Source organism: Barbus barbus (assembly GCF_936440315.1).
Source record: "Barbus barbus genome assembly, chromosome: 42".
NCBI lineage: Eukaryota > Metazoa > Chordata > Actinopteri > Cypriniformes > Cyprinidae > Barbus > Barbus barbus.
In genome coordinates this window covers 15406079-15420535 of record NC_136720.1, presented here as the reverse complement: position 1 = coordinate 15420535, position 14457 = coordinate 15406079, and the positions used below count along the sequence as shown (strand labels likewise).

The window sequence follows — 14457 nt, the reverse complement described above, 5'->3', positions numbered from 1 at the left end:
GTAGAAGCCCTCACGGGAAACGCGTGAAGTCCTACGGAACGAATTTAGCGGGTTTTCCATTACGCTCAGGACTGAAGCGAGCAATGAGTAGAGCAACAGCGGCCTCTTGTGTTCATCTCAAAACACTTTAACATGCTCAAAGAGACGATGCAATGTCCTCTCGATTAAAGAGAAGGGAAAAATAGGGATTTAAAAGATGTCAAGGGGACACCAATATCAAAAGAGCGCTTCTCTTTCCGGTTCAAATCGTTTGTGTTTTTTTTTCTATTTTTAAATAAAGTTGTATTCAGAACATGCGAAAACATTTGTCTATATATGCATGTATTTAGGGTACATAAAATGGTAGATGTATAAAAATTAAGCGCAGAATGCGATTACAATAAATCAGCTGAGATATGATGGGAATTATACATTTTGCTGTTTATATCATATTTTTAGCCAATAAGATAAAATTTATTCTAGACCTTCATGTGTAAATGTTGCAAGTAAGCAGTTTTTAAAAACGCCAATAAAAGGAAGAAATGTATGCATATATAAAAAGGCCCATATTTACATATAAAAAGCATATATTCTCTTGCACATTTTAACTGGAAATGTTTTTGTTCCTCAAAGCCAGCTTGAGAAAACCCTTTCAGCTTGATCACTGAGAAGCAACTGCAGGTGAAGAAAATTAGTCAACTCAAGACTATCAACTGAAGACTAAATTTGAGAAACTAATTCTGTGGTTTAAATTGGTGCAAATCTACACTTTCTACTTTAATACGAACCTAAACCGTCGACCAGCTGCTAACTTGGAGTAAACAGCGTTTTCACTTTACTTGATGCACAAATGACACCACAGACGTGAACTGCACATTTTTATTTCAGGCACAAGCAGCAATTCTGGCCTAAACGCCTTCTCGGCAGAGTCAGTGTTCAAGTGATCACTCACAGTATTTTTCACAGACAAACGCACAGCTTAACACACATACACCCCAAAACCCCAACAAGGCCACTAGTTCGCTTTTTAAAGTGCTCAACATGTCAAGTATTACCAGAAAAAAAATCCTCCATTCTTGCAAAGCGATGCATGTGTTCAGTACCCCCCCCCAAAAAAAACCCCAGAAAGGCACCATTTTGCAAACTTTTATATGGCTCACAAATCTCTCCATCTCATCTAAAATTAGCAGATGAGCATACAAGGCCATTAAATGAACACCAGAAGATGCTTCTGAATGTTAGGATTTCAATTTAGTGCAAACTAAATGCAGCTACTTTGGGTTACGAGTATGTGCATCCAAATACACTAAATACTCTCAAATCTGAAAAAAAAGAGAATATTTTAAATGTACTGATAATAAATAAAAAGAACCCAGGGAAACCCTTGTAAACTTTCACCAGCAAACATCTTACATTAGCTTTAACACTGACTTTGTACTATTGAACATGATCTTTCAAACATGCAATTGCACCATGCGTAACCGAAAGCGCAATAAAGTGCAGAGTAACTTTCAAAAACATCCAAAATGCCCCTTTCTCCCTTTTTGTGCCCATTTAGAGATAGATATTCAGTCCTGGTACAGCAGGAAACCAGAGAAGGTGCTGTACTTCCAGCTGCTGCCATAGATGGCGCCACGGTGCAGCCGCAGCCACACTTGGTCGCCCTGGAACAGCTGGAGGACAGCGTGATTGCTGGCCGTCTCGTGATCCGGAGCGCCGTCGTTGGCGTACGCAGACACCATCACCTCTTCATTGCGCATGAGGTTGATGTATAGGGGTACGCTGACGGCCAGCTTCAGGATGTGGAAGATGAAGACGTAAGCACCGGCAGCGGGACAGGTGAAGCGGCCGGTGGTCGTGTCGAACATCTCACCAAGGTTGATGTGCAGCAGGTCAAAAGCGATTGGTTGGTCCAGAGTGCCAGGGGCGAAGTTCGCCGTGCGGGCAGCAGAAAAGGCCACGCGGAGTTGGGTGAGAGGGTACACGTGTACGGGCATCAGAGTGTGAGGGCCCTGGGGCGTGATGGGCACTTCCATTGGCGGGATGGAGAGTGTGTCACTGATTCCTGAGTCGAGGGGATATGCACCCTCCCGGTCCGGGCTGCTCACCTGAGAGGAGTCACTCCAACCGGCTAAAGAGGCAAGGAGACACAAAAGACAGACCACAGAGTTAAGGATATCACTTTGATGTATTATGAGTAGAGCTGTCAAATGATTCATAGCGATTAATTGCATCCAAAATAAGTTTGTTTGCCTAATGTGTGTTCTGTGTATATTTATGTATATATAAATACACAGTATATATTTTGATGTATTTACATGCCTATATTTAGTGAAGTGACATACTGCCAAGTATGGTGACCCATAATCGGAATTCGTGCTCTGCATTTAACCCATCCAACGTGCACACACACAGCAGTGAACACACACCCGGAGCAGTTATTTATAACTTCTAAATAAATTTAATACACAAAATCATATTTTGCAGTGCGTGTGTATTTATTATATATACACATATACACATACACACACACGTCGCACGTACATGTAAATAAAAAATTTTTTGGATTCAATTAATCACGAATAACTGTTTGACAACACTACTTATGAACCATTCCTCACATCTTGTTTTGAACCAGGAACATTTGAAGAATTCAGATGAACTTTCAGATTTTTAATCAGGCTCCTGTGTGTAGATTCAGTCATTTCACTTTAGTGGCAATGAATAGGTTCTTTTCATTGCCATTAAAGTGAAATAACTGAACAAACATAGGAGCCCAAGAAAAATACTAATTTTAGAAGAAAATTTCAAATGGCACTTAAGAGGCTTTTGCATCTGAACTCTTCATTTAAAAAGTATCATTTAATATAGTTCTATAAAATATCAATGTACGTGTATGATCAATGGCTCATACCACTGCTCCTTTGAGTTGCTGTGCCTCCACCTCGTTTGAAGCGCTGCTGATACCCATTCTCCTGTTAGCAAAAGTAAATAAAAAAAATAAAAATAAAAACCTACTGACCAGAAATTGCGTAGTAAACCAGATCTGCATAAAAATCTCAGAATTGACCAGCTATTTATTTAAAGAGTAGATCAATAAAAACACTAACTTTAATATTATATTATCTAAATTAGTGAGACCTATATAAAAGTGTATTTGTTTAAAAACAATGTACAACAACTTCTTTATACCTGACCTATAATGTAATAAAAATTATAATGCCTACAACTAAATTTATGTGTTTGATGTTTATATAACTAGTATACAACAAAATGGTAAACCTGATCTAATGCAATGACTAAAACACAAAATACATTGATCAACATAACGCAGTGTTTAACACATTACTGATTAATGTCATAGTTTTATAATCATTCAAAGTAAGCAAATAAATTAGGTAAACAAACTTACTCTGGACACATAAAAGGCAGATGCAGGGTCTCCATGTGTGGTATGGGTCTGGGATATGAAGCCCCCTCCTGGAGAACGCACATTCACTCTGTATGCCTCATAACCACCTGTTAATCAGACAAAAAAAAAAAGACAAAAAAAAATTTGGTTTTACACTGCTTATCCATGTCTTCTCTAGACTGCAAAATGTAAAGCTCAAAATAATCACAGATTAATCAAGTTTGTGCAAGAATGACAGTACACCGTGCACTGGGTCTGTTACAGACAAGAAAATACACCTCTATAAAGTGATCTGCACACTGAAATGGAAAGGTGCAAGATTAACAAAGTGCAGGAGACCGAGGAAGAGGAAGGTACCTCTGTAGCCACCAGGTGATCTGTATGAGTGACCCAAACCCCTGCCTGCACGCGTCATACCTCTCGCTGTACCGCGGGGGTAGCAGGACTGACCCAGACGAGACTGTGGCTGAGAGCCAGAAAACACGTGACCACCTGCACTGACAGGACACTCCAGCTGGTACTGGCCTTCTGCAAGGACACACAAGACGACTGAACATTTAACTAGAATGCCAATTTAAAAAAAAAAAAAAAAAAAAGAAACTGGTCATGAGTGTGAGGGGGGTGTCAAGCTTTGACTACATTTTGGAGATTCAATGTCGCCAATGAGAAAGATATTAAAAATTGCTTGCGGGAGGGGGAAAGAACAAGTGATTTCGTAAATGCAACAAAACTGCTGACAATAAATTGGGGATGCACCTATTTTAAAGTTCTGGCCAATATTTTACATATACATATACACATACATATATATATATATATATATATATATAAGCTCCAAGTAAAGATGTTGTGCACGCATGTTTTACCAATCTGTAGGTCATCTTCAGGTAGGTTGAGTTCAGGTGGTGTCTGAGTGCTAGCGGTGGAGTAACTCAGGGTTTTGGCCGATGTGCAACTCGGATGCATGGACTCTGAGAATCCACTCTCATCTGACTTCATCCCTGAGCTCTCACTGATGGGCAAAGATGCCACATTAAACACCTGATGAAAAGAGGGAAGCTGGAGCTTAAAGCGAACCAGTTAAGCTTCAGATAATGTGTTTTGCATCATTCAAATAAGTGGAATTGATGTTAATGGAACTTGGATGCATGAAGACAAACATTATGCTCACTGAGTGAATGTTGTGGAAGGTGTTTTCTGCACTGATAGATCTGTGACTGGGTGGAGTGGAAAATGTCGGGGCAGACACAGTGGTTGATAGTCCATTGCACAATGTCTGCTTTCCTGCCTGACATACACAAGCAAAGTCAAAACCAAATTAATGTTATTTGTGGCACCACATGCCATCTCCGGTAATTTAAATTTCCACTTGTAAAAGCCCAATCGCCAAAACATCCTAGATCAAGATTATAAACACTTCAATTCTGGCAAATATAGATATTTATATTAAGTTTAGAAATTAGATATGAGCATATTACAGTTTTTTTTTTTTACAATCATTTATGCACTAATAACAGAATGTAATTTTTCAAAACTCTAAACACAATTCACAACTAAAGATGAAAATTTTTCAAAACACGTTCCAAATGCTTGGATACAATACACATGAGCCAAAGACCTTTTGTTCTTTAAACTAAGATCACTGGTTCAAAATGACAACTTAAAGTATTACTATTTCAAAATTCAACTCTCATTACATCTGAATTGGGTGTCTATTCATTTCATTACAATGATCTAACTATCAATTGATACAACTGCTCAAAATGCCAAGTAACTGTTGCATTATTCTTGAAGCATAGTTTTTGTGTAAAATTAACAATATTAAATGTTTACATTATGAAACTGAAGCAAATGAGGACTGAGTACGTTCAAGCATGATCAGTTTCAAGATGCCGGTTGTTGGGAGAAAAAAATAAAAATCCCTAAAAATCTATATCATTGTTATCAGTATTTTTTTTTCCCTACAGTAAATGTCTTTTTAGAGGGTGATAGAGCTGGAAGCTGATGAAAACAATTCATATTTTTGAACAAGGCGGGCTTTACCCTGGCCATGACTTAGAGAGGTTGAGAGCGGCCCAGAACTAATTCTCTCTGGGGGGCCTGACCACCCCCCACTGAATGTGATTTTGAGAGGACCCCATAGCAAAATCAGAGCAATAGGCCCAGAATTCCTAACAGCACTGAGAGAAATCATGCTTTTACGTAGTTTATCACCTTGTATTTTTCTCCCATACTCCCCTTTCCTTACTGTAAAATGACTGAGGAGTTTTTTTTTTTCACATGGAGGTGGAAGGTTTTTCAATAGACCCCCCTCACAAACAAGTCACTCTTCTCCAGGCCATAGATGATACGTGCAACAATATCACAAGAGGAGAGCAACGTCAGGCCTGTACTTGCCATGCCAGAAGATCTTTCCAAGATGTTTAGCTATAATAGCGAATGAAAACGTCCATTACGATGTGGATGAGAACGTGGTCAAATCCACAAGACAGGGTTGATAAACAGAAGTGCAGTGAGGAACACTCCAGTTGACATTTCACTGTAGGCCTAACGTAGTTTTTTCCCCCTCATCTTTTTATCATCTAATTTATTCTTAAAGTTTTTTGAAAAACCTGTTGTGATTACTTCAGTAATTTTCACATTTTGTTTACTGTAATATTCCAGTGTCTGTACCTTTCTCTCTAGTCTATTACAATGATGCATGAATGTGTAGAACCATAATGAAAGCTGCATCATGCGTTTTGAACAACTATATTTAATGATTGTACTAACAACTAAACAGTGAAACTATGGGTTTCTTGTGTGTGGGTGATCTAAAGTAATGTTTCTATGATATTTCATAAAAAGTGTAGTATTTTGAACCAATGCTTCTGCAAATGAAAGGCTCCTTTATAAGAAATTAACGCAATATGCAAAGTTTTGAACATTGGACAGCCTGTGTTACAAATAATGACTGTTTTCAGTTTTGTGCCTAGAGTTTTGAAAAATGGCATGAAGGTTTTGTTATAAGTGCAAAAAGTATTGTAAATAAACTATTGAATACACCAAAAAAGGAAAATCAAGTGCATAAAATTCAAACCTTAAAAAAAAAAAAAAAGTCAAAGTGCTAAAGTACTAATTTAAAAATACATGTATAAATAAACCCAAACCTTAAATGCAACAAGAAGCCTCAAATATAAGAAGTTCAAACCTCCATGTATGCCGGTTTAAAATAAATAAAAAAAGTAACAGTGCATGACATTCCTAGTTTATTATTTGTCCATCTATATACCTGTACAGTGCTCTGGTTTTCTAACGGAACGGAGATGGAGGATCCCCTGCGGTACAGTGGAGGAGAGGTGAAGCCCTCACCTTGGTTCTACAAACACAACAGTTACAATTACAGCATATTTAAAAATTACAAGCGTATGTGAAAGCTGCTATTTGGTAGCATACATTTAACAACTACCATCACACAAAATAAAAAAAATAAAAAAAACACCTTACATGTGGCTTCTCTTCATAGTGTAGGTCAAGGTCAGAGCCGTTTATAGAGTGGTCTCCATTTGACAGACAACCTTTAGCCTCTCCAGACAGCAGGATCCGTAATGGAGTGCTCTACCATTAGAAAATAAAAATCACATTAGGCAACTACAGGGAAGAGTGACCACATTTCTTATACCCAAAATAAGCCCTCATAAATCAAATATACTTACCTGCTGGGATTGAGGCAGAATATCTGAAGGGCTTTTTGATAATTCCCTCTTTCCTACATGTTAAAAGAAACAGACTTTCAGTATCAGTTTAAAGTAATGTACTTACCCTCAGGCCATCCAAGGTGTAGATTCCTCATGGGAACAGATTTTGGAAAAAAAATAAAACACCATCACTTGCTCTCCAGTGGAATGAATGGGTGCTGCCAGAAAGTGTCACTTCACAAGACCTTAACTGATAAACTGGATTGCTTGTGCACTGATTTTTTTTTTTTTATTTTTTTTTTATTTTTTTTTTTAAATCGGGTGGTTGTTTGAATTCATTCTGACGGCATCCATTCACTGCAAAGGATCCATTGGTGAGCAAGTGATTTTATGGAAAATTTATTTTGATGAAAAACCCATCGACATCTTGGATGGCCTAAGATGGCAAATTTTTATTTTTGATAAAATATTTCTTTAACGCCATCCTAGACTTTGTGCGACTGATTTAACATGGAGCAATTATGTACCAAGAGGAGTAGAGGAGCCTGGAGATGGACGGCATCTCTTTGTTTGACTGTTTACGGGGGAAGTTTCTCCATCCAGAAGAGACTCCTGCAAACAGAAAAAAAAAAAAAAAAAAAAGGAAAGGTCCGTTAACACTTTCTGAAATTTCTTCGATTCAACAATAGGAAAATTTAATTGTTTTGCAGCAATTTAGTTGTATTGTTGCAATTGTGCATTTGTTTTTTAAATGCATGCCTGCATGAAGCTGAAGGATCCTGAGATCTGGTCCATCAGAGACTCCAGCTGCTGTTTGCGCTGAGCAGGGTCTTTCGGTAACAGAGATGGAGAGCTGAAGACTTCCACTGCGACAGGCATCTGAAAGCATAGAGCATAAAAATAACACTTTAACTGCTTTGAAATACTTAAGTGTACGATGAAAGTAAATAACTCACTGGTTTAGAGTCCTGCTCCCCCTTGCTCTTCCTTTGACGTTTCTAGAAAAGACAACGTACATATGAAGTAGATAGAAACTGACCTTTTTACATATCAAATGGTTGCCAACATGCAAGTTGTTTAAGCAGCAACACGTTTAAGGGGTTTTAAAACTAGTGTCCTGGGGGCCACAAGAGGGCGCTTATATTTGTAAAAAATAAGATAAATTGATAATAATAAACAACAAATACAAGAAATTAAATGTGCTTTTTTTGTATATTAGAAAATTATTTGTTGTATAATATAATTCTAATATTCGGTAGGGGACAAAAAGAAAAAAAAAAAAAAAAAAAAAAGGCGGTTGGATAAAACAATTTCTGTATTTTAATTTTGTCTGCATTTCCATTTTTACTCACCTAGGATAAAATGAAAACATAACCATCTTTATTTTAACAAAGGGCATCATCAAATTTGGGGGTCATTGGAACTAAGAATATGAATAAGTTAAATTCATAATTTAAAATTATATAAAAGTTAATCACATTAAATGTATTAGTCGTTTTATAAACATCTTGTGAATAACATTGGGAAATAATTTCCAATTCAGGTCAAGTGCCATTTCAATAAAGTAGTTAGTTGCATCACCTCCTTGGAGTCAATGGTGGGTCTCTTTACGATGTCTGCAGTCTTAGGAATCAATCCCGCTGCCCCTTTCCATGGCTTCTGTATGGGGGACTGAGAGGATGCATTAGGAACAGAAAACTCCATTTCCCATGAGTCTGGTGGCTCCCTTTCCTTCATGGCCAAAAACTCCTCCTTCCAACTACGGGGCGACGCGTTCTCATCCTGTCTGCGCTCAGTGACGTCTGTTACAGGTAGGTATCGTCTGTTAAGAAACTGGCATCATTCAGAAGTTATAACTTGTGCATGTTTCTTCAGAACACAGTTTATAGTGTTGAAGACTTGATTACTGAAAGATCAAGGTGTTTGATACGTCACTTGCTTGTACCTCTTTGGAAGGCACTTCTTTTGAGCTAGGCTTCACCAGTGCTAAAATGCAGAAATATAAATTACATGCATTCAAGCAACTTCATGGCTGTTTAGACACACACTGGAAGTTAAAGTTGAATGAAATCTCACTGGAGAGGCCACAAAGGCTTGGAGGGTCCGCCTTTAGGGTCTTAGTCTTCTCTTGACTGTCAACTTTAGGAAGTGGTATGTGATCAAAAAAGCCACAGTCCACTAGCCGAAGTAGCTTCTCCTTCATGTGCTTATCTGTTGAAGAATGACAGTGTCATAAAATAAGTCATTTTTTGTCGTTGTACCCTCAACGATCCCATCAACACCGATATAGAAGTGGGTTTCTTTTGCTTTCCAAAAGGAACTAAATGTTTCTAGGGCATATAAATATAAAAATGAAAACAAAAAGTTGGCGCTCCAGAAATACAACAATTTAATAACGGACTATCACACAGGTGATGTTTGAGTGCGCAGGCTTCTTCATCAGACTAGGACAAAACATGCATTTATTCTGTAATGTTTGCCCTTGAATAACAAAAACAACAATAATAAGGGCATGTTTTGTGCATGATAATACAAGTGTATAAATGCTTACATTCTTAAATCATATTTACATGTATTATCTTTAATACATGAGATGACAGATTGCATTTATTTTGTGTATTGCATTTATACGTTTACATGTACTATTCTTAATTCAACTAAAATTAAAAGGACACATTACAAATATATTTACCTTTATTATTAAAAAGGACATATTGCATTTCTTGTGTAACATTTACATATTATCCTTAAATAATAAATTAAAGGCAAAGACATTGTATTTTGTGTAAAGTATTTATATAGGTTTTGTGTATTTAATTAATATTTACATTACACAAATATTATTACCAAATTTGCAGCAAATTAATGTGCAATTGTTATAACTTATCCTATAGCATTTTTATAAAAAAAAACATTCTAGCTCCGATGACATGGAAATCTACCAAATTAATTTAAAAATCACAGAAAGAGCTAGAAACTCACATGTTGAGCCAGCAACTGTTCCTTCTGTCCCTTCCAGAAGCTCCCAGTAAACAATAGCAGCCTGTTTCATCTGATCCTCTAAACTAGTGCATGCAACACAAAAGAGAGATCATGCCACATCAACAGGCTAAAAAGACCCCAAATACTGTAATGTAATGAATGACATTAAAAAATAACCAGAAGCACCCATGTCAGGCATAACAGTTATACGTTATCCCACTTTTTTTTCTTCTTTTTTTTGGCTAGGTGTGTAATATTTCCCATTAATAACAAAATACTGAAGGGCTAGAACACACAAAAAGCAATGCAGGAAATTAGTACCTAATTTTAAAGTTAGAAAACAACAGAAAAAAAACAACTTACAAACACCACAAAAACTCCTGACTACAAAGCAGAAGACCGTATCAGTTGCAGCACATACCTCATGCTATGGTCTCTTTTACATCCCAATAATGACACCAGATCCAGCAAGCTCTCCATGTCCTTTGTGGACAAGTAACAGGAATGTTGTCTCATGTTGCAGAAGTTCCTCCGGACGTCCTCTCTCTGCAGACTGTGGAGGACGTATTGCATCTGGAGCATCAAGCTCAGACGTTTCCTCTCTTCTTCAGTCCTCATCAACGTCTCTTGTCGAGCAACTTTGCGCTGAGCCTTCAACAACTATGCAAAAATCAGAAGATCCAGTGAAATATGCAGAACTGTTTGATTTCACTCTATACTTTAGGAATGCATGAACCTTACATCTTGTGTGAGGGAACCAATGGTCTTCTGGAGCTCTTTGGCAAACTTAAGATTGTGGACCACCTCCTCGTACTTCCCCACAGCTTCCTACAGCATTACCACACATCAGTCACTAAAACAAGCCCCATTTCCCAAGATGCAACACAAAATGAAGAGTGATTACCAGTTGGTCTTCATTAAGCTTGTCCCCCTTCTTCAGCCTCTCACTGTAGCTTTCCAGTTTCAGCTGCAAGAAAACGTGCATGAACAGGACTGAAGCACATTAGGTGCTCTATGAATGAAGCAAAACAACCCATTCCATCTGAATACGGTTCATGCCGTTTCTGCCTAAACAACAGAATAAAGGCACCTTCTTTTTCTCAATGTTACGGATCTTGTGCTTGAGGCAGATGAGGCCGTCCTCAATGTATTTCTCGTAGCCGTAGTAGGTGGTCGAGGTGGGGCTAAGGGTGAACTGGAGGGCGGTAAGCACTCGGGGGGACTCTGATTTAGGGCTGCCCTGGCCATCCTCCTCCTCCACGGTCAACTCTGACGGAGTCAACGTCTCTATAGTCTGAGATGATGACAGCTGAACCATGATCGTAGTCTCTCTGAAGCAGAAGGAAATGAACAGAAAGGTCACACCATTTATGGAAATAAAAAGAGACATTTATAGCCAAGCTCAGAATGGAATACTATTATGTATTGTGGAGTAACAGTATAAATTATAAAAACAAAAAAGTCGATACCACAGTGGTCATGACCTTTACACGACCTGACACTTATTGGTGTGGATGCAACATCACGCAATCTTAAAACCGCCATGATAGATATTACAGTTTTTATAATGGTTACATTTTTAGCACATTTTGTTTTGTGCTTGTCATTTTATTGACTTTATTTCAGTACATCAAGTTCTACCAAGTAAAAGCGACAAATGTTCAATAGGTTTCAAGATCTGAAAAAAAAATTTAAATTTTTTTTTTTTTTAAATCAGCTAACATATCATTTGAATTAACGTTTTTATGGTTTTAGTTAACTACATTGGCCAAACTCCTCAAAGAATCTCTCCTTTTGAGTTTGTAGGTTTGACAACATGTGAAATGACAGGATTTAATTTTATGAACCCTTAATATACTTCACAATTATAATTTCCCCTACATTTAGTGCTTTCTTCACTTTGTACTTCAATTATATTTCAAAATGTCCTTTTTTAGTGTCTGCGACTCATAAATAAACTTGCTTTACCCTTAAGTTCAATACACTCAAGATTAGACTATTCTGGTTCATCATGCTAGTAATTCAATCGTTCAATTACAATAAATATAGAAATAGAAACCTCAGCACACATATATTAGAAAGTTATGCACAAAAATCACAGCCTGCATAACTCTCTCCGTATGTGTGGACATTCGCCAGTGCTCACCATGACATTGCATTTACATACTGGAACAAATACAACGTTAAAAAGAGAGAATTAACCCCTCAAATCACCAACATAAAAACCGTAGTAATTTATCGAAACAAATATCGTCTAATGCAGTTCTGGCGTTCATAAGCTCTGATTATGAGACCACCAAAACAGGCTATAATAACTTGTATTTGAAAAAGGAGCAGGCAGAACAGAACAAAATGCAACTTTTAAAGCCATTCTCCGAAACGAGTTTGACGCCTTCCAGAATAATCCTGTCTACACAGCATCGACGCGGTACCACCACCCAAATACACGCGCAGAGAACGAAAATAAGTTACTGTAGGACGAACAAAGCCACAGATGCATGTGACAATATAACGCACAGGTGTAACGAGCAAAGCATCCGCAGATATCTCACCGACCTCATGCGTCTCTGCCGGCGAGTGTGCTTGTCTGCTTCGTTCTCACAGCGTTAGGATGACTTGGTGGGAAGGCTGCTCATTTACAGCCAACGCAAATGAGGTATCCTTTCGGTGAGCTGGTGGAAAAACGACATAAAGCGGTGGGGAAACAGAGAGGACAGACCACAGCCGCCTCTCACCTTTTTATGCCCTCAGAGCAGAGGAACCCCATCAGCTGGAGGAGCAATCATGACGTCACAGCCAAACACAGGCCAGTCCCCGCGCGCAGCCTCAGCACACTCTCACCCACAGCATCTATCTAGCTTATATTTACTTTACAAATTAGGCTACAAATAATTATTCCAGAATGGGTAACATGGTTGAATAAGTACTGTAACAGGGTTGTACTTTTAGTTTGTCATTCAGAAGGGGCTGACAAATTTGGAACTAAATACTGGTTTGTAGTTATTGATAAATATGTAGTCCTAACAGGGTTGAATGACTGAAATTGATACATGCAACAGTAATAATAATTAATTATTATTATTATTATATATGTGTGTGTGTGTGTGTGTGTGTGTGTGTGTGTGTGTGTATCATATATACAGTGGTGTGAAAAAGTGTTGGCCCCCTTCCTGATTTTTAATTTTTTTGCATGTTTGTCACACTTTAATGTTTCAGATCATCAAACAAATTTAAATATTAATCAAAGATAACACAAGTAAACGCAACATGCAGTTTTTGAATTAAGGGAATTTTTTTATGAAGGTAAAACTAAATCCAAACCCACATGGCTGTGGGTTTGGATTTAGTTTTTAGTTAGTCACTGACGAGACTAAAATTTTGAAGGTGTGTGTCCCATTACATCTGGCGTAAAAGTAACACAGCATTTCAGAAAAAGAACATCATACCAACAGTAAAATATGGTGGTGGTAGTGTGATGGTCTGGGGCTGTTTTGCTGCTTCAGGACCTGGAAGACTTGCTGTGATAAATGGAACCATGAATTCAGCTGTCTACCAAAAAATCCTGAAGCACAATGTCCGGCCATCTGTTCGTGACCTCAAGCTGAAGCGAACTTGGGTTCTGCAGCAGGACAATGATCCAAAACACACCAGCAAATCCACCTCTGAATGGCTGAAGAAAAACAAAATGAAGACTTTGGAGTGGCCTAGTCAAAGTCCTGTCCTGAATCCTATTGAGATGCTGTGGCATGACCTTAAAAAGGTGGTTTATGCTCGAAAACCCTCCAATGTGGCTGAATTACAACAATTCTGCCAAGATGAGTGGGCTAAAATTCCTCCACAGCGCTGTAACGGACTCATTGCAAGTTATCGCAAACGCTTGATTGCAGTTGTTGCTGCTAAGGGTGGCCCAACCAGTTATTAGATTTAGGGGGCAAGCACTTTTTCACACAGGGCCATGTGGGTTTGGATTTTGTTTTCCCTTTATAATAAAAAACTTAATTCAAAAACTGCATGTTGTGTTTACTTGTGTTATCTTTGATTAATATTTACATTTGTTTGATGATCTGAAACATTAAAGTGTGACAAACATGCAAAAAAATTAAAAATCAGGAAGGGGGCCAACACTTTTTCACACCACTGTATATATATGTGTTTTTGTTTTTTTTATATATTAAAATGGAGCAGAAAGTCATGCCATTAAACTTAACTCAGTACGTATGTCTAGTTTTTTTGAGAAATGTGTTTACGCTTAAAATAAGAATAAATATCTTCCAATATAGCCAGCAAAATGTATTATACGTATTTCCCCTTTGAATTAATTTTATTTCTTTGAGCCCACTGATAGACATTTGTTCTTGCTTTAGTCATGAACATACTTCATTTTAATGATTTTTTTATGTCCCCTTC

General features: G+C 37.8%; 1 protein-coding gene across 1 annotated transcript; it reads right to left on the bottom strand.

Moving 5' to 3' along the window:
• Positions 1-845: 845 nt before the first annotated feature.
• LOC306861377 (caprin-2-like) lies at positions 846-12808 on the bottom strand. Its single transcript, XM_079403602.1, has 21 exons — positions 12607-12808; positions 11141-11381; positions 10955-11017; positions 10792-10878; positions 10472-10710; positions 10051-10133; positions 9145-9279; positions 9014-9054; positions 8650-8901; positions 8025-8066; positions 7828-7947; positions 7596-7680; positions 7087-7139; positions 6878-6988; positions 6663-6749; positions 4563-4679; positions 4258-4432; positions 3749-3919; positions 3392-3498; positions 2894-2954; positions 846-2110 (listed from the first exon to the last, which is right to left on the bottom strand). Exons 1-21 carry the CDS (start codon positions 12609-12611, stop codon positions 1548-1550), a joined length of 2838 nt encoding a protein of 945 aa, XP_079259728.1. The 5' UTR covers positions 12612-12808; the 3' UTR covers positions 846-1547.
• Positions 12809-14457: the final 1649 nt, after the last annotated feature.